Source organism: Chiloscyllium plagiosum, chromosome 43 (assembly GCF_004010195.1).
Source record: "Chiloscyllium plagiosum isolate BGI_BamShark_2017 chromosome 43, ASM401019v2, whole genome shotgun sequence".
NCBI classification, from domain to species: domain Eukaryota; kingdom Metazoa; phylum Chordata; class Chondrichthyes; order Orectolobiformes; family Hemiscylliidae; genus Chiloscyllium; species Chiloscyllium plagiosum.
Genome location: NC_057752.1, coordinates 3,941,532 through 3,966,061, shown reverse-complemented (window position 1 = coordinate 3,966,061; position 24,530 = coordinate 3,941,532). Strand labels below are relative to the sequence as shown.

Genomic DNA, 24,530 nt, shown 5'->3' with positions numbered 1-24,530 from the left:
GGCACACACACACACAGTCACAGACACACACACACACACAGACACACACACATACACACACCGACGCTGCCTCAGGTCTGGCATCGTTTGCTTGGCGGGAGCCATCAGAGAATGTCACCCTGCTCAGCGCAAAGACGTGCAAAGATTCCAGGCCGCTGATGCAGAGACAGCTGCTTCATCCTTACCTGAAACCTATTCATTTTGCACAGCATCCCCTCATTCAAACGGTTTTAAAAAAAAAACTGTTTCCCTTAGATTTAATAAGCAGGGTGACATTGAGGTCAAAATTACAATGTGTACACCCAAGGGCGAATCTGTTCAAGATCCTTTTGAAGCTATACAGGAGCTTAAGGGCTCTTGTGGTATGTTAGTCGTTTTACTACCCCTGAGCTACTGGGTTCAAGCCCACTCCCTGCCTGTAGCGTACAATTACATTTTTGGAGGGGTTAGTTTAAAAGATATTTTCACCGGCCCTGGGGGTGGTCCATAACAGGTTGAATTTTAAAAAAACCTTCCTCCCCTCTCCACTTCAGTTTGACTTTATTCACTGAGTGCAACTTTTGTCAAGATAGTTGCATGGACACACACTGTTCATTGGTACACAGTCTGCTGGAAGTTGCAGGCTCAGGAAAGGTTTACATCTGTATAGTGCTTTTCACAGCCCGCAGGGGTACCCCAAATTTAAAATAAAACCTACACTTTCCTGCTTTTGAACTGGAATTGTTGTGCTGCACTGAATGTGACAGCAGGGTCGTGCTGAATGGTCTATTTTTGTTCCTACACAGGCTGTTCTTCGATAACGTGATGGTTGCCGTCCTGTGCGACCGCGCGATATAAAAATCGCGCAAAAGAAACAACGCTGAAAGCATTGGCGACGCAATTGCATCACAGCCTACACACGTTTTACAAGGGCGCACTTTAGAAACAGCACCCCCTCTTTGTCAGTCGCATTACAGCCAATCCGTATTCGATTCGATTCCCTACAGTGTGGAAACAGGCCCTTCGGCCCAACCAGTCCACACCGATTCTCCAAAGTGTAACCCACCCAGACCCATTTCCCTCTAGCTAATGCACCTAACGCTATGGGCAATTTAGCATGGCCAATTTACCTGACCTGCACAGCACAGTGGCTCAGTGGTTAGCACTGCTGCCTCACAGCGCCAGGGACCCGGGTTCGATTCCCGCCTCGGGCAACTCCACACTGTGTGGAGTTTGCACATTCTCCCCGTGTCTGCGTGGGTTTCGTCCGGGTGCTCCGGTTTTCTCCCACAGTCCAAAGATGTGCAGGTCAGGTGAGCTGGCCATGCTAAATTGCCCATGGTGTTAGGTGGATTAGTCAGGGGTAAAATATAAGGGAGTGGATTTCTCTTTGGAGGGTCGGTGTTGACTTGTTGGGCCGAAGGGCCTGTGTCCACACTGTAGGCAATCTAATCTTTGAATTGTGGGACGAAACCAGAGGTAAACCCACGCAGACACGGGGAGAATGTGCAAACTCCACACAGACAGTCGCCAGAGGCAGGAATCAAACCCGGGTCCCTGGTGCTGTGAGGCAGCAGTGCTCACCACTGAGCCACTATGCCACCCTTAAACGTCAGTCTCATTGTTGAGAGTCTGGAGTCACATGTAGGCCAGACCAGGTAAGGATGGCTGATTTCCTTCCCTGAAGGACATGAGTGAACCCAGGGGATTTTCCCCAACAATCAGTAACAGTTTTGTCGTCATCATTAGATTCTTAATTCCAGGCTTTTCCTACTGAATTCAATCTGCCATGGTGGGATTCGAACCCAGAACATTACATCGGTCCCTGGACTAATAGTCAAGCGATGCTCCCACTGGGCCATTCACCTCCCCTAACGAAACAGCAGGACAACCTGTGACCTTATGACCTGCAGTCATTTTGTAACCGGAAGCTTTCTTTGTTATTGAGAATTTCTACTCCCCATCGGGCAGTTGGGAAATATACCCATGTAGTGTGATGAACGCCAGTTTCAAGCCCTGGTCTGTGCTGAATTTCCGGATCTCATTTGGCACAGGTTACATGTACATTGCAGAGGCTGTCTGCCAGCTCTCAGCAACCTCCTCCTTGCACCCCCAGACCATGACCCACCCATGGAACATCAGACCATTGTATCCACAATAGTCACTAACCTTAGTGCGTCCAGTGATCTATCCCCCACTAGCTCCAAGCCCATCGTCTCCCATCCCTGCACAGCTCACTTCTACCTCCTTCCCAAAATCCACAAACAATCAAACAGCTTAATCCTAGCTCCACTTTCTCACCCAATCCTATATTTCTCAACTCCCTCCGGGCACAAAAATCTTATCAATCTCTGCCTTAACTATCATCAAGCTCAGAAGTCACAGTTTAGGTGAAGTTAAGACAAAGGAGCAGCGCTCTGAAAGCTTGTGATTTCAAATGAACCTGTTGGACTATAACCTGGTGTCATGTGACTTCTGACCTTGTCCGTCCCAGTCCAAATACAGTCAATGGCGGAGCATCACAAGTGCAGAATTCTCAAGTTTCACAAGCCATTGAGTGAAGAAATCTCCCCTCATCTCACTTCAAAATGGCTGATCTCTTATTCTAAGACGCTGTGTGTGTGTGTGTGTGTGGGGTGTCTGTCTGTTTTGTGTCTGTGTGTGGGGAGAGGTGTGTGTGTGTTTGTGTGTGGTGTGTCTGTGAGTGTGTGTGTGTTTGTGTGTGGTGTGTCTGTGTGTGGGGAGAGGTGTGTGTGTGTTTGTGTGTGGTGTGTCTGTGTCTGGGGAGAGGTGTGTGTGTGTTTGTGTGTGGTGTGTCTGTGTGTGGGGAGAGGTGTGTGTGTGTTTGTGTGTGGTGTGTCTGTGTGTGGGGAGAGGTGTGTGTGTGTTTGTGTTTAGGAGGAAAGTATAAAGGAGACATCAGAGGTTGGTTCTTTACGCAGAGAGTTGTGAGAGCATGGAATGCGTTGCCAGCAGCAGTTGTGGAAGCAAGGTCATTGGGGACATTTAAGAGACTACTGGACATGCATATGGTCACAGAAATTTGAGGGTGCATACATGAGGATCAGTGGTCGGCACAACATCGTGGGCTGAAGGGCCTGTTCTGTGCTGTACTGTTCAATGTTCTATGAGCTTAATCTACTGGGCATGGACTAGTTGGACTGAAGGGTCTATTTCCATGCTGTATGACTCTTAGCTCAAATGTTAGATTCACTTGTTAGTTTGCATGTTATCTATCAGTTAAACTCCATGACATACATATCTATACAAGCAAGTCTGTCTCACATTGCCTTCTACCCATTGGAGACTTTGGTGATGATATCACTCAGAGCTCTGTCTCAGATTTCATGGCACTGATATTGAAAACCACAACCTGATGATGAGTGGGGCAAAGTCCTTGATATTAATACTATTCTGAGTCTAAGATTACGTGCTGAATCCCCATTTTGTAATGACTGTAGTACTTTTCCAAGTTTCAAAACAAGCTGAGAAACAAATCCAGGTGGCCCTATGTAACTACACAACAAGACAAATCTCATAGACAATTCGGTGTTACCTGCTGATGAAGGGCTTTTGCCTGAAACATCGATTTTCCTGCTCCTTGGATGCGGCCTGACCTGCTGTGCTTTCCCAGCACCACTCTAATCTTGACTCTAATCTCCAACATTTGCAGTCCTCACTTTCGCCCAATTCGATGTTACCTCCCAGTCAAAACCGGCTATTGTTGCATTAGGCCTGTTTTGTTGTACTTTTTCCACTTTCCTTCAATTGCTCATTGCCATGACAATTAACCCTTAATAGTCAAGTTTGAAGATATCAATTTTAAGCCTACCACTATGCGTATTAAAACATGCCAAGGTACCTCACAAAAATATTTATGAAGAAATTTGACACTGAGTCACTAAAGGAGATAATGAGACAGGTGACCAAAAGCTTGACCAAAGAGATTGGTTTTAAGAAGGGTCTTAAAAGGAGGGGATTGAGAGTTGGAGAGATTTCAGGAAGCAATTTCAGAGCTCAGTAGTGAGGCAGCTGAAGGTCCAACTACCAATGGTCGAGCGATTAAAATTGGGGATGTGCAAGCGACTAAAATTGAACAAGTGCCGAGATATCTGAGAGCTGTGACAACTGGAAGAATTTAGACAAACAGAGCAAGGTCATGAAAGAATTTGAATATGAGGATGAGAATTTTCAAATACAGCATTGCCAGACTAGGAACTGCTGTAGATCCGCAAGGACAGGGTGATGGATGAGCAAGACATGATTAGAGTTAGGATATGATTAGCACCTCTGGGTTAACTTACCTCACAACTCCTATTTTAACAAAAATCAGACTTTCCCTGGACTCCAAAACAGTATAAGTTGATTCTTTAAGCAAGGTTGTCAACTACAAGTACCCATAGATTTTCTTTCTTCCAACTGGTAATCATTGCAAATCCCCTGGCATTGTTTCAGCAAGAGCAGAGACTTCTGATCTCCAAGCCAATTGCCAATTGAAATCCAGTTTATCGCTTGGTCATGCTGGTAAGTATGATGTGGAAGTGCTGGTGTTGGACTGGGGTGGACAAAGTTAAAAATCACACAACACCAGGTTATAGTCCAACAGGTTTATTTGGAAGTACTAGCTTTCTGAGCACTGCTCCTTCATCAGGTAGTATGGAAGTTACTACGGCAGTAATGTAGTTAACTTAGTGTTGCAATGTATGCTCAGGATCATGTTACAGGGCTCCAGTAACAGGTAATGATAGTGCATTGTGATAGGTTAGTTAAATCACTGGGAGATGAGCTAATGCTGAAGATGATGGTGTTGTGCTATGATACGTTAAGTGTGATGGAGGGAACCAGCGTAGCAGACGGTGATTAGTTTAGAAAGACAAAACAAGCCAGCATGAGGGTTATGCTAATGTTATCTGAAAAGCGCAGGAAGAACAACTGTATAAGTAGCACAAGAACAAGTTGTTTTGAGGAGTCAGGGAAGACATTTTGCTGGCTCCCACAGCTTCGATTTTGCAAGATTAAAGTTTAATTTCATGGACTATTTTCTGCGCCTCCTGGTAATTATTTTATAGAACATTGAGTAATTCTTCCACAACAATAGCTGTGGAGCAGGATCATAAGACACAGAATTTATAGCAAAAGATCACAATGTCGTGCATGCAATTGATACGATATATTGAACAAACTGAGATTGCTGTTAAGTTTGTTCTAGGTTTGTTAGTACTTCCATATAAACCTGTTAGACTATAACTTGGTGTTGTGTGATTTTTATGCTGGTAAGTAGCAGGGCAGAAATATTGTTGAGTCCAAAAAGGAAAATTTAATAGTATTCCCATCTGGAGATGCATTATTTGTATGGTAGTAGTCGTATGCAGAACACATGAGTTAATGTACATAGAACATTACAGCATGGTACAGGCCCTTCGGCCCTCAATGTTGCGCTGACCTGTGGAACCAATCTGAAGCCCATTTAACCTACACTATTCCATTTTCATCCATATGTTAATCCAATGACCATTTAAATGCCCTTAAAGTTGGCGAATCTACTACTGTTCAGGCAGGGCATTCCACACCCCTACTACTCTCTAAGTTAAGAAACTACCTCTGACATCTGTCCTATGGGCTCAGTGGTTAGCACTGCTGCCTTACAGCACCAGAGACCCAGGTTCGATTCCACCCTTGGGCGACTGTGTGGAGGTTGCACATTCTCCCCGTGTCTGTGTGGGTTTCCTCCGGGTGCTCCGGTTTCCTCCCACAATCCAAAGATGTGCAGGTTAGGTGAATTGGCCAAGCTAAATTGCCCATAGTGTTCAGGGATGTGTAGGTTATGTGCATTAGCTAGGGGAGATGTAGAGTCATGAGGAATAGGTTTGGGTGGGATTCTCTTCAGAGGGTCAGCGTGGACTTGCTGGGCCGAAGGCCCTGTTTCCGCACTGTAGGGATTCTATGATATCTATCACCTCTCAATTTAAAGCTATGTCCCCTTGTGCTAGCCATCACCATCCGAGGAAAAAGGCTCTCACTGTCCACCCTATCTAACCCTCTGATTATCTTATATGTTTCAATTAAATCACCTCTCAACCTTCTCTCTAACAAAAACATCCTCAAGTCCCTCAGCCTTTCCTCATAAGACCTTCCCTCCATACCAGGCAACATCCTAGTAAATCTCCACTGTACTCTTTCAAAGCTTCCACATCCTTCCTATAATGCAGTGACCAGAACTGTACGCAACACTCCAAGTGCGGCCGCACTAGAGTTTTGTAAAGCTGCAGCATGATGATAGCACAGAAGCCATATCTCTGCACTACTGTAGTTGTGATCATACCAGTTCCTACTGATTTTCTTGGATTCACCTTTAAATGTACATAGGCAGACAAATTGATCCATTTCCCCATCCCACAACGTCAGCATTGTAAAACAAATTTGTAATCTGGGCTACAGTGTACGACAAAAAATGCTGTACAGTGAAACAACATTAGATGGCGCTAAAATGCTGTAACTAAGAGACTCTTGAATGGTTCAGTTGTGCCAGTTCAACAGAAGTTTTCTTCCTGTTTTTTAGGTATTTGGATCTTTGTAACACTTCTTCCTACACTAATTCTAAACACTCGGGGAAAGGACAGGCCTTTGTGTGTCCGAGATTATACTGGATGGATAATCTGGGTTTTGGGCTTTGTTACAGAAACAATTGCAGACCAGCAGAAGTGGAATTTCAAAAGTCATCCTGATAATGTTGTAAGTGAATTATACTATACTTTTAATGACCCTGCCTCACTCATTTATTCCCATGGTGCTAGGAGCAAGGGATCACAGTGACATAATTTACAGTGCAATCCCCAAGATATTTGGATTATTATTTTCTTAACTTTTTTTCATGGGATGTGTTACAATTTATTAATTAATTGACTATGTCAACATTTATTGCCCATCCCTAACTGCCCTTGAAGTTGCCTTCTTGAACCCCATCAGCCCATGCGGTGCTGGTGCCTACACAGTGCTGTTAGAAAGGGACTTGATGTTTGAGGCAGTAACAGTGAAGGAACAGTGCTTTTAGCTCCAAGTCAGGATGGTGTGTGGCTTAGAGGGGAACTTGTAGGTGGTGGTGTTCCTGTGCATTTGTTGTCCTTGTCTTTCAAGTTGGTAGAGGTCGTGGGTTTGGAAGGTGCTGTCAAAGAAGGGGGCTGGGTGAGGTGCTGCAGTGAACCTTGTAGATGGTATTCACTGCTGCCACTGTGCATCAGTGGTGATGGGAGTGAATGTTAAAGGTGATGGATAAGGATCAGTTAAATGGGTTGCTTTGTCCTGGATGGTGTTGAGCTTCTTAAGTGTTGTTGGAGCTGCTCTCATCCAGGTGTGTGTGGAAAATTCCCTCACACTCCTGACTTGTGCCTTGTCGATGGTGGACAGCCTTTGGGGGCCTGGGTGGGGTCAGTAGGTGAGTTACTCACCATGATTCTTTCCAAGAACACACCTTTCAATGGCTACGGAGTCCTCATGATTGTGATGTTATACAAATAATACAATATTACCTGGTAATGAACTAGAAATATCAGCAAAATTGCCACAATTACTGTCCATCTTTATGTTAGTCATGTCGGAGCATTAAACACAGGCAGATGGTTACAATGCTGACAGCCGGTTTGAGTTTTAAGAAAAATACGGCTCAATCATCGAATTAAGTTTCTGACAAAGGGACCAATTGTCACCTGGTTAAATTACTTCTAAGTAGCTATTGCAACAGGGCTCCATGATATAAGATTTACGAACAGAGTACTTGGAAAATAGTGACAGCATGGGTTTACGACAGAGAAATCATGCTTGATGAATCTACTGGAATTTTTACAGGATGTAACTAGTACAACTGACATACTTTTGAAATCTGCTCGGTTGCAAATGGTTTAAAAACTGTAGCAAAGATTTTTAGTTTCATTAACCTATATTAATTTTCTCATCATAAGCTGTCTCTCAGGTCAGGACACAGTAGCATTAAGGTCTTTGCAAATAAAAATAGCTGTCACTAACTTGCATTTTGTTCAGTGTGGCAGGGTTAATGGGGAAGACAAACAAAAAGACATGTTCTTCAGGAGTTCACAATGTTGTTTTTTCCCCCCAATCAGGGCAAATTCATTCAGACTGGACTCTGGGCTTATAGTCGCCATCCAAACTACTTGGGAGAAATACTTCAATGGACTGGCCTGTTCATCTCAGCTTCTTCAGTTATGAAGGGAGTGGACTATTTCAGTGTGCTGTCCCCAATATTTCTGTGGTACTTGCTTACCCATGTCAGTGGAATTCCAATACTAGAAAAGCAAGCAATGTCAAGGTGGGGACGTGATCCCACTTACCTTCAGTATGTCAGGAATACACCAGCTCTGTGGCCATTTACATTTTAATACAAGTTTCCCTCTTTTCCACATTCAATGAGAAATGACTAGATTTTCAGGTAGAACTGGAGGCCTTTTACAATTTTACTGTCATTTAAAATTAAATTTGTTTCAAGTATTCCTGTCATTTAGTTGGTGATCCAAGTATTTTACTCAAAACTTGTATTACGGTTAATGTATAATTTTGTAACCTGGTGTGAGAAACAACATGATAGTTAATGCGATTATGGGAGGTGAGGTGTTGTAACTACAGGAAGATTTTTTTTTTGCTTGATTTCAAATCTCTTTGGGGGAACAGAATTAAATGATTGAGTAATTTTAATTTTGCAATTTCAGCTACGCAAACAAATATAGACGCAAATGCCATGTGCAATCTGATTTGTGAGCCACTAGCTTGTAATTATAACAAACCCTTTTGCATTCCCTGGAGTGATGATAGCAGAGGTGACGAAGAGAAATGAAATGAAGACAAGTAATAGAATAAAGACCACATGGAGAACGAAGAAGTGAATTTAATGACTCTGATCTGCAATGAGGAATTCATACAAGCTGGCTCTATGAATCATTCTGTATCTCAGCTACTTTTAGGCTATTGTTCTCTTTTGTAATTGAGAAACTTTTGCAAATAATGACGTAGCCCCATTCAGTTAGTTGTGCTCAATGCAAAATGTCAGCAAATGTTTCCACTTATGGGGCGAGGCCGAGGGCGGTTCAGAACGAGAGATGATAAATATAAGAGAGACGCTCATAAATCTAATTGACAATTCAGAAGAAACCTCTTTACACAGGGTGGTTTGATTGTCAGTGATGGCTCAGAGTAGCGCATGCATCTCCAGGTCAGAACGTCATGGATTTCAGACCCATTCCAGAGACTGCAGGGCAAAAATCAAGGCTGAAGCTCCAAACTGTCAGAGGTCCCATCTTTCAGGTGAACATGTTCAGCCAAGGCCCTGGCTGCCCTCTCGGGTAGATGTTCATTTTCTGTACCCATTAAAACTTCTTAAAAATTCAGTTGTGGGATGAGGTCGTCGTGGCTGAGTCCAGCATTTATTGCTCTTTCCCAGTTGCCCCTTGAGAAGGTGGGGGTGAGCTGCCTTTTAGAATCACTGCAGTCCACATGCTGTGGGTTGACCCACAATGCCCTGAGGGAGGGAGTTTGACTGAGCGACACTGAAGGGACAGTGATAGATTTCCAAGTCAGGATGGTGAGTGGCTTGGAGGGGAACTTGCGGATGATGGTGTTGCCATGTAGCTGCTGCCTTTGTCCTTCTAAGTGGAAGTGGTTGTGGGTTTGAAAGGTGCTCTCTGAGGATCTGGTGAATTTCTGCAGTGAGTCTTGTAGTTAGTACACACTGTTGCTACTGAGCGTCAGTGATGGAGGGAGTGGATGTTTGTGGATGTGGGGCTAATCACGCGAACTACTTTGTCCTGGATGGTGTTGAGCTTCTTGAGTGTTGTTGGAGCTGCCCCCATCCAGGCAAGTGGGGAGTATTCCATCACACTCCTGACTTGGGCCTTGTAGATGGTGGACAGGCTTTGGGGAATCAAATGGGAATGCATTGAGCGGCCTCCCATTGGCAGATACTCCAACGGTAGTGCTGCCACTGTAAGAGTCCATTCTGGTTTTAAACTTTCTGGACACCCTTCTCGTCCCTGCTGACAATATCAGACTGTGGACACAAAAAGATCCAGTCCTGGCAAAACTAAAACAGCTGGTGCTGATGGGGGAAACAGAAGGGTCAAAACAACCAGAACTGAAGCTTTTCTGGACCCAGAGAGACCAGATCACCGTAGGGGACAGCATATTATTACGGGGAACAAGAGTGATTGTCCTGAGTAAAGCTCACTGCCAGATACTGACTGAACCCAACCTCTTGCCAACATCTTCAGTTTGGACACTCCTGGATGGGTCTGGTGATGTCTGGTGGCCAGGATTAGATGCAGACATAGCTGCATTGGTGGGGCAATACCCAAAGTGCAGATCCCCCACATTTGTAGGAGTGGCTGGGTAACCCCTGCACTCGGTTACACATTGACCATGCTGGTCCTTTCTTGGATTCATTGCTCTTAGTCAGTGGTTGGACGTGCATAGAATTCATTCGCCAAACAGGGACAACAATAAAAAAGGTGCAAGTATCTTTTGCAATATACAGACTCCTGGAAGTGCTGGTCACTATCTTTTGCAATATACAGACTCCTGGAAGTGCTGGTCACAGAAAACAGAACATTTACCAGCAGGAGATTGGAGTATTTCCTGAAGTCAGTTGGTATTTGACAGCTCCATATCATCCATTCACAATTTATTGCAATGATTTGGGAGTTGGGAACCACATCTAGTGTGTCAAAGTCTGCAGATGAGACTAAAATAAGTGGCAGAGCAAAGTATGCAGAGGACTGGGAAACTTTGAGATGAAATACAATGTTGTGGTTCTGTTCGCCGAGCTGGGAATTTGTCTTGCAAACGTTTCGTCCCCTGTCTAGGTGACATCCTAAGTGCTTGGGAGCCTCCTGTGAAGCGCTTCTGTGATGTTTCCTCCGGCATTTATAGTGGCCTGTCTCTGCCGCTTCCGGTTGTCAGTTCCAGCTGTCCGCTGTAGTGGCCGGTATATTGGGTCCAGGTCGATGTGTTTGTTGATAGAGTCTGTGGATGAGTGCCATGCCTCGGCAAACAGAACCACAACAACGAGCACCCGAGCTACAAATCTTCTCCCAAACCATGGAATACAATATTAATAAATGTAAAATCGTCCATTATTGTAGGAGTAACAGTAAAAAGGATTATTACTTGAATGGTAAAAAGTTGCAGCATGCGACTATCAGGGGGACCTGGGTGTCCTTGTGCATGAATCACAGAGGGCTGGTCTGCAGGTACAACAAGTAATTAGCTGGAAATGTGTTGCTGGTAAAGTGCAGCAGGTCAGGCAGCATCCAGGGAACAGGAGAATCGACGTTTCGAGCATAAGCCCTTCTTCAGGCTTATGCCCGAAACGTCGATTCTCCTGTTCCCTGGATGCTGCCTGACCTGCTGCGCTTTTCCAGCAACACATTTCCAGCTCTGATCTCCAGCATCTGCAGACCTCACTTTCTCCAACAAGTAATTAGGAAGGCAAATGGAATTTTATCCTTCATTGCGAAAGGGATTGATTTTAAAAACACAGGGAGGTTATGTTGTAGCTGGATAGCGTGCTGATGAGTCCTAGAGTACTGTGTGCAGTTCTGGTCTCCTTACTTGAGAAAGGATGTACTGGCACTGGAGGGGGTGCAGAGGAGGTTCACTAGGTTGATTCCGGAGTTGAGGGGGTTGGTTCATGAGGAGGGACTGAGTAGATTGAGATTATATTAATTGGAATTCAGAAGAATGAGGGGCATATTTTATGGATACTGATAGAATTATGAAGGGAATAGATAAGATAGAAGTAGAGAGGATGTTTCCACTGATGGGTGAAACTGCGACAAGAGGGCATAGCCTCAAGATAAGGGGGAGCAGATTTCGGACTGAATTGAGAATGAACTCCTTCACCCAGAGGGTTGCTAATCTATGGCATTCCTTGCCCAGTGAAGTAGTTGATGCTACTTCAGTCAACGTTTTTAAAGCTAAGATAGATTTTTTTTGAACAATAAAGGAATTAATGGATATGGTGAGTTTGCGGGTAAGTGGATCTGAGTCCACAAACAGATCAGCCATGACCTTATTGAATGGCAGAGCAGGCTTGAAGGGTCAGGCAGCCTACTCCTGCTCCTAGTTCTTACTGTCCAATGGTCTGGCCGAAAGAGCAGTTCAAACTTTGAAAGCAGGCTTAAAGAAACAGCCGACAGCTTCACTTGATACCAAACTGTCCCAGTTCCTATTTGATTATTGGACCATCCCCCATGCAGCTACAAAGATATCTCCAGCACAGTTGCTAATGGGGAGAAGACTCCACACCAGGTTAAGTCTGATCTTCCCGGACCTGGGGGGAGGGGGATGGAGGTGAGGGTGAAACAGCACCAGGAACGCCAATGCCAGACATAAGACTCTGCTAAGTGAGAGAGATAGTTTACTTCATGGGACAAACTCTGGTGGCAAAAACATGGAAATAGCCTGACTGGGTAAGGGGCATGGCCGACATGAGGTAAGGTCCAGTGACCTACAAAGTAAGTAATCCTGAACAAGCATGTGGACCGCATGGAAGCTGTAAATTTGCAAACGGGACAGGGGCAAAACATACCCGGCCCCTCAGAACACCTGGAAAGCTGTTGAAAACCATGGATTCTCCCCCTCTGCCCAGCGTCAAAAAGACCTCAGAATCTGAAATGGACACAGTGATGGCACAGCCTCAATGCCTTTACTACCTGAAGAAGAGGATGAATTCCTTCCGAGATGCTCTGAGCACAAGAGGCGGGCTCTGGTCTGGATTTATTTATCTTCTTGGCTGGAAAAATCATTTCATACTGGGATATTATTCCCTACTTAGTATGCACCCACCAGCACCTCATCCAAGTTGCTATATTTCCACCTTGGTCTCAACGAGAGTACACACAGGATAACCTTGGAAACAAGAGGCTGCTTCAGAGAGACATCATTTCCATTTCCTTACAGTAAACCTGGCTGGGTGTTTTTTTTAAATTCCACTCTCGCTGAGGGATACAATTGTTAATAGTAGCAATGGTTAGACTGAGCAGAGACAATGGACCCAACTCAATCTTCTTGCTTTGTATGGTTCAGGACTACACAATGGTGCATTTACAGAGTCATTATAATTTTAATGTCATGTATATATTACAGTTCTACAAGAGTGAAAAGTTTAGTTTGTTGCCATGAAACAGCACCATTTTGAATAATTTAAGATATAGCTTGCAGAGAGTCCATAAACCCTGAGCCAACTCATCACAACCAACTTCACCTGCACCACCATCCCAATCCACACTGGACACAACCAATATTTATGTTGCTGATCCTCAGGCACCATCTTTGCCATTGGTCTGATGCTCCTCCACCACTGCCTTGCTGCCACCTGCACCAGACCCAACAGGAGTCTCATCTCTTGGCACTGGGCCCACCTCATTGATGTTGTCATGAAGCCCTTCCACTACCGCTCCACTGTCAGCACCAGACCCAACCAATGAAGTTGTCAATCCTCAGGTGCCATCTTTTGCCACTGGGCCTACTTCACCAACATCACCTCTGCCAATGGAGCAGCTGCACAAGTCCAGTGCTTGCTCACTCGCCTCTGTGCTCAGCCCACTTGAGGTCCATTGTAATCCCACACCCTGGGCCTGGCTTAGGATATGTGCTGTGGGCCCAGCTCAAGGTCTGTGGTAGGCTCACCAGACGTTTGTATCCTGGGCCCAGCTTGAGATCATTCAAGTTCCACATGCTGGGCTTTCGCTGCTGCTGTCCAATCTCAGGACAAGTAAGGAGGAGGGGGAAAAAAAGGCAAGGAAGGAAAAAAAAAAGGAATAGCAAAACAGTCGGAGTGGACAAGCTCCAAAGCAGGAACCCTATCTCACTGCCATGTTGGACTGAAACTGTTAAGTAGTTCACCAAAAAAACCTTTTAATAGAAATCACTTTAAGATGTCTATTGCTGCTAAAGAGGTGTACATTGAGCACACATAATATTATATGAGTTTATAATATCTATGATTACATTTCAAAGAGGTGTTATGGCATAGAAGACTCCTCAGGGCGTTAAATGAGCATTATTCTTAATCTCCTTTTGCCCCATTCTCTTGGGCATTACTTTGATCCAAGTAACCATATAGTGCCCCACTTGAATGCCTTGATTGAACTGGCCTCCACTATATATCCAGCCAGTGCATTCTATACCCCAACTACTCACTGGGTGAAAAAGATTTTCCTTACTTCCCACTTGCTTTGTGCATTTTTCTATAATGGTGGTCTTACTTTAAACATCATGGGTTGAGTTACCATGTTCTGAAATGTTTGCTGGATTTAAGGCTGGGTCACATTTTTGTAACTGAGCAAGTTACTGGAAAAGCATATCTGAGAACACAAGCCAGTATTTGGTTCACGGCACCCCTTCCCCCTTCAAGAAAAATGTGAGAAAAGGATCATAATAAAATTACCCCAGCCTTACAGGACTATCCTCCAAGGGTGCTATCACCTGAATTAATACCAAACCACAAACTGCTCAAGTTGCAGTCCTACATATCTACCTTTACCTACTTCTTTTGTGAAGTGTTGTGGTTCTGTTCGCCGAGCTGGGAATTTGTGTTGCAGAGGTTTCGTCCCCTGTCTAGGTGACATCCTCCTGTGAAGCGCTTCTGTGATCTTTCCTCTGGCATTTGTAGTGGTTTGAATCTGCCACTTCCGGTTGTCAGTTCCAGCTGTCCGCTACAGTGGTCGGTATATTGGGTCCAGGTCGATGTGCTTATTGATTGAATCTGTGGATGAGTGCCATGCCTCGAGGAATTCCCTGGTTGTTCTCTGTTTGGCTTGTCCTATAATAGTAGTGTTGTCCCAGTCAAACTCATGTTGTTTGTCATCTGCGTGTGTGGCTACTAAGGATAGCTGGTCGTGTCGTTTCGTGGCTAGTTGGTGTTCATGGATGCGGATCGTTAGCTGTCTTCACAGGAGGTTCCCAAGCACTGAGGATGTCACCTTGACAGGGGACAAAACATCTGCAACACAAATTCCCAGCTCGGCGACCAGAACCACAACAACGAGCACCCGAGCTACAAATCTTCTCACAATCTTTTGTTAAGTTTATCCATAAAGAACAACTATTACAAAGCAGTTGCATTTCAATATGGGTAAGTGGTTTTATAGTGATTAATAAGAAAACATACTCCTTGGAGTCTAAGTGCCCAAATAGGGGAGCAAGGGAATTTAAGGAGAGATTCACAAATTATCAAATGTAGCAATAAAAGCAAACAAAACATTTGGGTTGATTTCAGGACAAAGAGGGGCACTTGAAGGTGCAAAAACTTCCACATGGACACCAGAATGGAGAGCCTGTATCCATCAAGCTTGGCTGAACAGCTTGATACTTTTCTGACATACGGGGTGACCTAATGGAATGGGTTTGACAAGGTAGATACTTTCATTTACTGGGAATGGAACATGGGGAAGGAGTGCAATATGAGAGGACACAATAATAAGTCTCGATCCTGAATTCCTCATTGGATTTATTTAGCTTCTTTACTGTGGTGATCAAAGTCTGACAACCTCATACAGTGCAAATAGAACGGATGCATTGAAGGGAAAGCCAAGGCCGTGAAGAGGTTCAATGACATGAGTGGTGGGGGGTCTTGTGGAACATAATTGTCAGTTTCGATCTCCTGGGCAGAATAGCCCTTTGATGTATCTAAAGACCTTGCCTTTCCTAATAAATAATTTCAGCACAAGGACAACAATTTAAAAAAAAAAACAGAAATTTGAAGTTTGGACAAACATTTTGTACATCTTGATCCACTGCGTGAGTGGGCTATCTGGGCTGCTATTGTATACATACCTTACAATATTAATTCAAATATCATTCATCCATTGATTTTAGACGACAAGGGAGTTAAGCGTTACAGGCAGCTGACAGAAAAGTATAATTAAAGTCACAATCAGATCAGCCACGATTGCACTGAATGGTAAAGCAGGCACAAGTGGCTGAATGACCTAACCCTACTCAGATTTTGTTTTTATGGTTGGAAATACTGTAGAACTTTTTGGCGCTGCAAGATGGAGGCATCTACAACTCCCTGTAAGCATTTAAATTCTGTATGCATTGTGTGGGGCTTTTAAAACTAATTAGGAAAACTGTATGTTAAGGGTGAAGTAGTTAGGATCAGTGAAGAATTGTGAATAGCCACATGTAAACATTCAATACGTACCAACAGCAGAGACATGTCAGTGCATTTGCTTAAGGTGAGGAGAAACAATATCATTTTACATAAAGGAAACCATGACAGTTCACTGATGAGAGGTCATTTTTCCCCTCCACCTATTCAAGGGATGTGGGTATTGCTGGTTAGCATTTATTGTCCATCCCTGATTGTCCTAGAGAAAGTGCGAGTGAGTTACCTTCTTGGACTATTGCAGTCCACCTGATGAAGATATACCCACAGTACTCTTTGGAAAGGAATTCAAAGATTTCGTCCTCATGATGACAAAGCAACAGAGATAGAGTTCCAAGTCAGCATGGTACATGGACCCATAGGGATTCACACAAACAGTTTATAAAAAAAACACACAAAACACCAGAGAGTTGATCACTGCACTTATTTAACTGAAGCTACTGAAACAGAGGAGCATGTATTACACAACAATACAGTGAAAACAACTTACAATATATTGTGCAATATGCATCAATAAAGCTGCAGCAATTTGGTAACTGACATATCCTTAAACAGTTGCAAGCACTTCAAAAAGACTACAGTTCAAACAAACATTCTCTGGTATTCGGGGTTTCAATTTTGAGAAATACAAAAACAAAAATAAAGCTGCATATTGACAACTTGCATCAGTTTTCACTTCGATTTAGTGCCTAATACACAGGTTTCACTGCAGTTGTGTAGCAGACAGCTGAAGCAAGGATTTTATAGCTGAAGTCAAATTTGAGAGGCGCAGACAAGTCTTTGGTACAGATATTTTACAATAGTTACCACTTAAATGCATAAAAAGGGATATTAAAAAAGCTGACAGGAATAGATGCGTTGACATGTTCTGTAAAAGCTACATTTAGATAACACCATAATCTATAATTTAAAATCTAGTTTGCATGACATACAATTTATTAGTTGGAGGCATGCTTCTACTTTCGGTCACAATTTTCTATTTTATTATTGGTGCCAAATACATTCAATAACTCCACAGAAGTATATTGATGCATATCGCAAGCCATAACCAAGGTCAGCACTTCGTTTGTGTCCAATTTAATTTTGCACTTCAAGATGGATCACAAGTTAATGTTTACACGCATACACAGACACAAGCCAAATTAAACATGTATTTTTAAAAATTCAAGTTTTTTGTAAAAATAGAAACTTCTGGTTGTCGATGGCTGAGAAAACAAATTTTTATCCAGTTTGTCTGAACGCTATGTTTGAACAAAAATAAAACAGCATATAAGTTATCATCTACAAAGATTTGACAATGGAACCTCTATTAAATCACTGAAAGGACCATGCTAATCCCACATTTGAAGAGTTCTATGCCCAGTTGTTTGCCAAGAGGGTACACAAAGTAGTGAACTCAATTTGAAATGCATTTTATAAAACCAATTTCTTTGACAATTCTCTATCATGTCCGGATTGTGAGCAATTCACACTAAAAATACCACTAGTGATTAATTTAACTTGATAGCTACTGGTGTCAAAGCATAACTTTTGTGGTAAAGACAAGTTGGTTGAAAACCTGTTTTGTTCTGTAACTGGATTAAACATTTGTCAACACAATCAATTGGGTTAAAAACTGGCAGAAGTCAGGCTGTGCTTGTAATAGAAATCGCTAGACAGAAAATTCATTCCATGGTATTTTAGGCTTGTGGTGGATTCCCACTGAAGTGTGGAGCCACTGAATACAAGTCTATTGCTAACAATACAAAACTGCCATATACATATTGATTACCACTGAAAAACTAACCTCCAAAGTAGCAAGACATTTAAGCAAAAAAAAACCCAGATGATCTTTTGTACAGGTTTAATAGCTCCACAAAAGGCAGAAAATTATAGAATATAAAATTCAGCCAAACACAATTGTTCAGTCAGCTGGATATAATTATGGATTACAGCATTCAGTTATCCTGCATACATTTCTCATTCTGTAAGAACAGATCCCACAATCTTTGACTGTAAAATAATCTTTCACTCTGAACTTTTAGTGTTTCTGAGACACATACCAATGCTTTTTCAAATCAGTTGCTGTGGTCTACAGGTTACAGAATTCAACCTTCAGTTCCCATCATACAAGTAATACAAACTGGAATATACAAGTTATCTACTTAAAAATAGACTCATAACATTTAAAAAAGAACTACCATCTCGAATAACAAGTGTCAACTACATTATATTTAAAGGATTAGACTGGTGATTACACATTATTAAAACTGCTGTTTTAGGATTGCTGTATGATGCATATTATAATACTAAAATTCTGCAGGTAGCACTTGTTGGTTTAATGCAAAGCTCCAGGGAATTTTTTGATTTTTGAGACTATTATTTGGTTAATGTGCAATTATTTCAATAATGGGGAGGCAAAGAAGTTTCCAGTTCGATTAAAATTGACTGATGACTTGCCTTTGCTTCCAAACCTGTAAAACATTTAACAAAATGAAATTGAAGGAAAAGGTTTCATGGTAATTGTTTGCAGTTTTGCTTGTCAGATTGCAAGGTTTTGGATTTGATCAGAGCAGGCAGAAAATAACTTTAATGCCCTCAAAAGTAGAAGCAGCAAGACAGTTATGGAGCTGAACAAATACAAGTCACTTCAAATTAATCAAGCAATTTGGGTACAGGCAGAGCTTGCAATCAGACCCGAACAGTGTAAATGTTGCATAGCAATTGAGACCATTCATTCTGAAACTGATTTGTTTACAAAATATTAACAGAAATATCAAGGATCCTCAGGAAAAGGAAGTTCCTAGCTTTTAACTTTGAACGATGGAATTATTGTGACAATCCCAAACTTATTATGTTGAAAGGAAAAAGATCAACATTTGGTGTTATCAACCAATACTGTCTGGGAAAGATGATGTCAGAGGGTGAAGGAGTGCCTGCCCACAAAAGGGGAGGGAATGTGTGTGAGGGAAATCGGGAGGAGGAAGTGTGTGCACAAGGGAGGAGATGGGAAGATGGTTAGGGTGCATATGAGCGAGAGGCGTGAGTGAGTGACTGAAGGGAAGGGGGGAAAAAGAGGAGCGGGGTGGGGAAGGAGGAGCAGGGGGAAAGGAGGGGAAGGAGTAGGGGGAACAGAGGACGGGGGAACAGAGCAAGCGTGCGAGAGAGAGAGAGAGAGAGGAGCATGCATGAGAGCAAGCACGCGTGCACATCAGAGAGAGATGTGGTGGTGTGGTGATGATGGTGACAGAGATCGGGGTGGGGTGGGGTCGTGTGCGTGTGAGCTTCAACTAAAATCTCAAGATCCTTTTCTCCTTTGTTCACCGAATGTGGTTGTTCCTGGCTCAGGGAAAACTTCACTGCCCATCCAATTGCCCTCAAGAAAATGGTGGCATCCTGCCTTCTTGAATTACTCCAGTCCATGTGGTTACACCCATAGAGAATCCCAGCAGTCCCACCCAGTGACATTGAAAGGCCATTGATATCAGACAAGGAAAGGGTAACTGGGGGAGCAACCCAAACATACAAACTGGCCCCTGTAACATGGTAATTAAACAGCATTTCTTACATCAGATTCGAGACTGCAGGAGAGATTACTTACTTGGGAGTGGTCTTGGTCAGACTGGATTTGACACGTGCAGATAAGGAGCTGGATGAAGGGGTTTTGCCAATTATTTGATGTTCTGGAGTGGTCAGTGGTCCAAGCATACTCACTGCGAAGAAACCAATGAATTAGACTTCAAAGAAAATGAAACCCAAAATGTAATTTATCTCCAGATACTTTCAAGAGTTTACATTTAGATTTTCATGGAAGATCCGTTATGTTGAGACTGCACTAACGTGTAGTTACACATAGATGATCGTTATAGAATCCCTACAGTATGGAAACAAGCCAATCAGCCCTACAAGTCCACACCGGCCCTCCGAAGAGTAACCCACCCAGAACCATTCCACGTTACTCTACATTTACCCCTAACCTACACATCCCTGAACATTATGGACAATCTTAGCTTGGCCAATTCACCTAACCCGCACATATTTGGATTGTGGGAGGAAACTGGAGCACCAATTATGTCCTGGAGCAGCTCCATTTGCAGATAGATCTACAATTTGGACCAGATTTTACTAGTGAGATCTGTTGTGCCTGACATAATCCTGACTTGGGTGCTCCTGGTTTAGGAGGACCCAGGCTGGTGCAAGTACAGTATCTGCATGCACAGTAATAGCACGTCACCAAGATAAGTGGCTTATGCTCTCATGTGCATCAATGGAGCAGTCCTGGATGTTGTGGAAGGCCTGGAAAGCTGAATTTTCATAGACGAATGAAAATTCCTAACTACTGCACAAAGTTGAAGAGATATCAAAATGAAATGAGAACTTCTCAATAAAGTATTACACCAGCCTTTTCAAGCAATGAAAGGAGACAGGTGTAAAATGGGGTTTTTAATTACAATTACTTTGGAGAGTTTATGACACTGACTTACCACCTACACTTTTAATAGTCTAACAAATGTACATACAAGTGCATTAATACTGGGCATTTTTCACAGCAGCAAATTAAAATACTCGTCAACTTGTTGCAGTGATTCTATTAGTTCACTTCTTGTTAGCACTTTTTAAAGCAAGCTATAATTCAAAGTTCAATTCTTAATTTCAACTCTCAGGTCCAAACCAAAAAATGAGAGAAAAAAATAAAAGAGCCATGGTCTCAACAGTCGCAGCTGGTCACATTTCACAAACATCCCAAAGTGACTTACATGAATTATATTGGCAGTGTCAGTGAATTTATTAAACAGAGCATCCATTTTGCACATAGCAAGATCCTACAGTAATGGTGAATGAACTGCTGTTTGAGGAACGAATGCTGGCAAAGTCATGAGGAGAACCCGTTCCCTGGTTTTGAATATTGTAACAGGATCTACAGAGTATGGTCATGGCATAGTTTAATGTCACAACTAAAAGATGGAGTCAGCATCATGTTATGGGATCATGCTAAGGTTAAGTCACAAGCTGAGTCTTTGACTTAGCTAGGTACTGGTGTCAGTGGACCAAGTGGTCTAACAGTCATAGTTATACAGCACAGAGACAGACCAGTCAGTCCAACTCATCCGCACTGACAGATATGTAAACCAATCTATTTCCGTTTGCCAGCACTTAGCCCATATCCCTCAGAACCCTTCTTATTCATCCACCTATACAGATACCTTTTAAATGTTGTAACTGTACCCATCTCCACCACCTTCTCTGGCAGGTCATTCTGTACACGCACCACCCTCTGTGTGAAAAGGGGGCCGTTCAGGCCCTTTTTAAATCGTTCCCCCTCACCTGAAACCTATGCCCTCAAGTTTTGGACTCCCCTACCCTGGGAAAGAGACCTTGACTATTTACCCAATCCATGTCCCTCATGATTTTATAAACCTCTATAAGGTCACCCCTCAGCATTCGACGCTCCAGGGAGAAAAAGCCCCAGCCTATTCAGCCTCTCCCTATAGCCCAAATCCTCCAAACCTGGCAACATCCTTGAAAGCGTTCAGAAAAGATTTGCAAGTTTAATAACATCTTTCCGATAGCAGACTTGAAAAATCGATCTTAAGAATAATTTTGAACTATTGGAGGATACCCTCAAGTGCAAAGCTTGAAACAAGTCAGAATGGTATTTCACCAGTTTAGATAACCGTGAGTATTACCTTTCATATCAGGAGTGCTGTAAGCATTAGAATTTTCAATGATATGATTAGGTTGGATATTCTCCTGTTCCACCATTGTAAACTGGTTCCAGTATTCCACTGGCAAAGATAGGAAACGTTCAACCACCTACCACAAAAGCAGCAACATTTAAATTGTCAGTTTCAAAACAGACACACAAACAAAAAAAGACTGCTTGCTACCATTTTACCTGAAAACCTTGTAAAGTCACAGATAACTAGATCATAAGAGTACTTATTTGCGCCATTAAGTCCAAGGCTAGAGATTATGGTTTGTGCAATTAGTGGTTAACCCAAGATAAAACAATAATGTTCACAATAAAAGATTGCTACTGTGACTGTCTTTGTGACATGATGCACATAGCACCAACGTCAGATAAACTTCCAACTGCAAGCACCAGAAATTCTAACAGTCTTGTGCCTTTTGAGATAATGACCCAAGTTCACCCTTTTCACCTCTGCAGAAAGCAGCAATTACAGTACAGATGTCAGAATGTTTGCAGTGTACACCAGATGTTTTGATCACCAGTAGCTCTGCATGTCACTTAGGAACATGAAAGGAAGGGTTAACTTTAAAAGCCCAAACTTGATTCCACCACCTGGGACCACCACCTACGTACCTTTGGTTGCTGCTTGGTTTCCTGTAGCATTGACATGGGAGATGGATCAGGTGTGGAATAACCCACTATTGTAGGGCCAAAGACCTTGGCAAGGTTAGTTATGTCCATCTTGCATTTTGGGCTGTTAGCCACTCTGGGAGGGAAAAAAAAACTCAAGTTCAGAGTTTTGCATCAAATTAAGCAAACTTTCTGGTTTACTTGAGCAGACCAATGAAGCAAGCAAAATATTATTCAAGATTTTATAGCAATGGAACACAGCAGAACCATACAGCCAGCTAACTGGTGCACAAGCCATATTAAATTTCCATGATGCAATGAAATTTCGCTAATGCCTATTAATAAAAAAATGTTTCCATCAAATAAATGGAGATACAGGACAAAAATCTTAAACTTCAGTCCAATAATCATGAACAAAATGACAGATTTTGTTTTTGCAAATTTGAATTGAAACATTGAATTGAGCGAAACACGACTGGGAGAATAAACAGCTCAAGATTGGCTTCAAGGCTGGTGTGGTTTCTGAATTTTGCACAGAGCTGGACTTTTAAGGTCAGATAACACTTGTTGAATTGTCTCCACATGAGTTTGCAAAGTCTGGATCTCATCTTGAAGGCTTTGTTTTGTAGCTTCTAACATGTCCTGTCTCATTCTGGAAGTGGCTATAAAAACCTCTCCAATTGGTGAGGTATCTTCTCGGTTCTGGAACAGTTTCTTTTTCTGTTCTGTTTCTTAGGCTCAGTTAAAAATAAATCCAGAGATCAAATTATAGCTTGAATATGTAGATAAAAAGGAAATGTTTCTACTTCATGAGAAGTCATAAGCTTAACAAAAGATTTAAACCTAACCCCACGAAAGAAATGAAGTGGAACCTGTCAAACTACACTCCTTTCCAAGCAAAGGGCAACCAGTGCACAGAGTGCTTCTGCCTCCACTCATGCAAGATTCAAAGTTGCATTCACTCCATGTTTTTGTTTACAAAGCAATTGAAAAGATGAAGAACGGGATAGGAAAGGAGAGAAGGAAAATGGCAATGCGAGACCACATTTAGTGTACTGTGTATATTTTTGGTCTCCTTATTTAAGATATAATTGCACGAAAAGCAGTTAGGAGAAAGTTCAGTTGATTGCAACCTGGAACGAAGGGGTTTTCTCTGGAAAGGTTGCACAATACTCATTCAGATTTAGAAGAATGAGATGTGATATTATTAATAACATACAAAATCCTGAGAGGATTTGATGCGGTGGATACTATTTTCCCTTTTTGGAGAGGCAAGAACAAGTGGTCTCCCACTGAAGACAAAGTTGGGGAGGAATTGTTTCTGCCAGGGGATCATGTGTCAGTGTAACTCACTCCTCTGTAGATGGAGGAGGCTGGGTCGTTGACACATTTTTAAGGCAGAAATAGACAGATTCTTCACTAACTAATAGAGTCAAAGGTTATCAGGGGATAGATAGGAATTTGGAGTGGAGGCCAGAGCCTAGATCACACTGAATGGTGGGAGCAGAAGCAAAAAGAATCAAGTGGCCTGCTTCTGCTCCCAATTCACACGCTCATAAAATGAGAAATGGCTGCTTTTAATTGAGATTTTAATCAATAATGTATTATGATGCATCAGCCACTCACCAGCCACAACAAATGCTGCCAAGGATTGGACACCCCTGATGTAGTGAATGTCTTAAACTGCAAAAGTTTCCAAACATACCTCTGCAGATGAATCATCAGAAATGCCAAAGTATCTCGGTTAGGTTGGGGCAGCTCACTGATAGCCTGATACATTGCTGCAACACTGTTATCATCGTCAGGGATTTCTACAGAATGAAACAAAACATTGGTGAGACAAGCTGCGCAACATCTCTGCCCCTAGGGAAAGATCAGTTAGGAACGCTGAATTCTGTTGAATGCATGAAATGAATTAATTTACATTTCCTACAGGAAAACAAGTCCAGTTTTAATATACATTGCAAAATTTTATCCCCTTTGAATAGACTGAAGCACAATGATATAGCACAAAAAAAAAAATCAATCATAGAATACCATTCCCTTTTAGGTTAATATCCAACAATTTTACACAGGACC

The 24,530-nt window shown here is 42.6% G+C and overlaps 2 protein-coding genes across 2 annotated transcripts in view; one reads left to right on the top strand and one right to left on the bottom strand.

Annotated features, from left to right (window-relative positions):
- Positions 1-8,223, top strand: part of si:ch211-210c8.6 — a 13,535-nt gene extending 5,312 nt beyond the window's left edge. Inside the window, exons 3-4 of the mRNA XM_043682133.1 lie at positions 6,539-6,711; positions 8,094-8,223. Of these exons, the coding sequence (XP_043538068.1) occupies positions 6,539-6,704 (166 nt within the window). The 3' untranslated portion in view covers positions 6,705-6,711; positions 8,094-8,223. The remainder of the gene's footprint in view (positions 1-6,538; positions 6,712-8,093) is intronic.
- An 8,336-nt stretch (positions 8,224-16,559) lies between these two features.
- racgap1 (Rac GTPase activating protein 1) overlaps positions 16,560-24,530 on the bottom strand; it is a 31,736-nt gene continuing 23,765 nt past the window's right edge. Inside the window, exons 13-17 of the mRNA XM_043681803.1 lie at positions 24,157-24,262; positions 22,455-22,587; positions 21,817-21,943; positions 19,731-19,842; positions 16,560-18,603 (exon numbers count right to left, since the gene is read on the bottom strand). Coding sequence (XP_043537738.1) covers positions 18,528-18,603; positions 19,731-19,842; positions 21,817-21,943; positions 22,455-22,587; positions 24,157-24,262 — 554 coding nt within the window. The 3' untranslated portion in view covers positions 16,560-18,527. The remainder of the gene's footprint in view (positions 18,604-19,730; positions 19,843-21,816; positions 21,944-22,454; positions 22,588-24,156; positions 24,263-24,530) is intronic.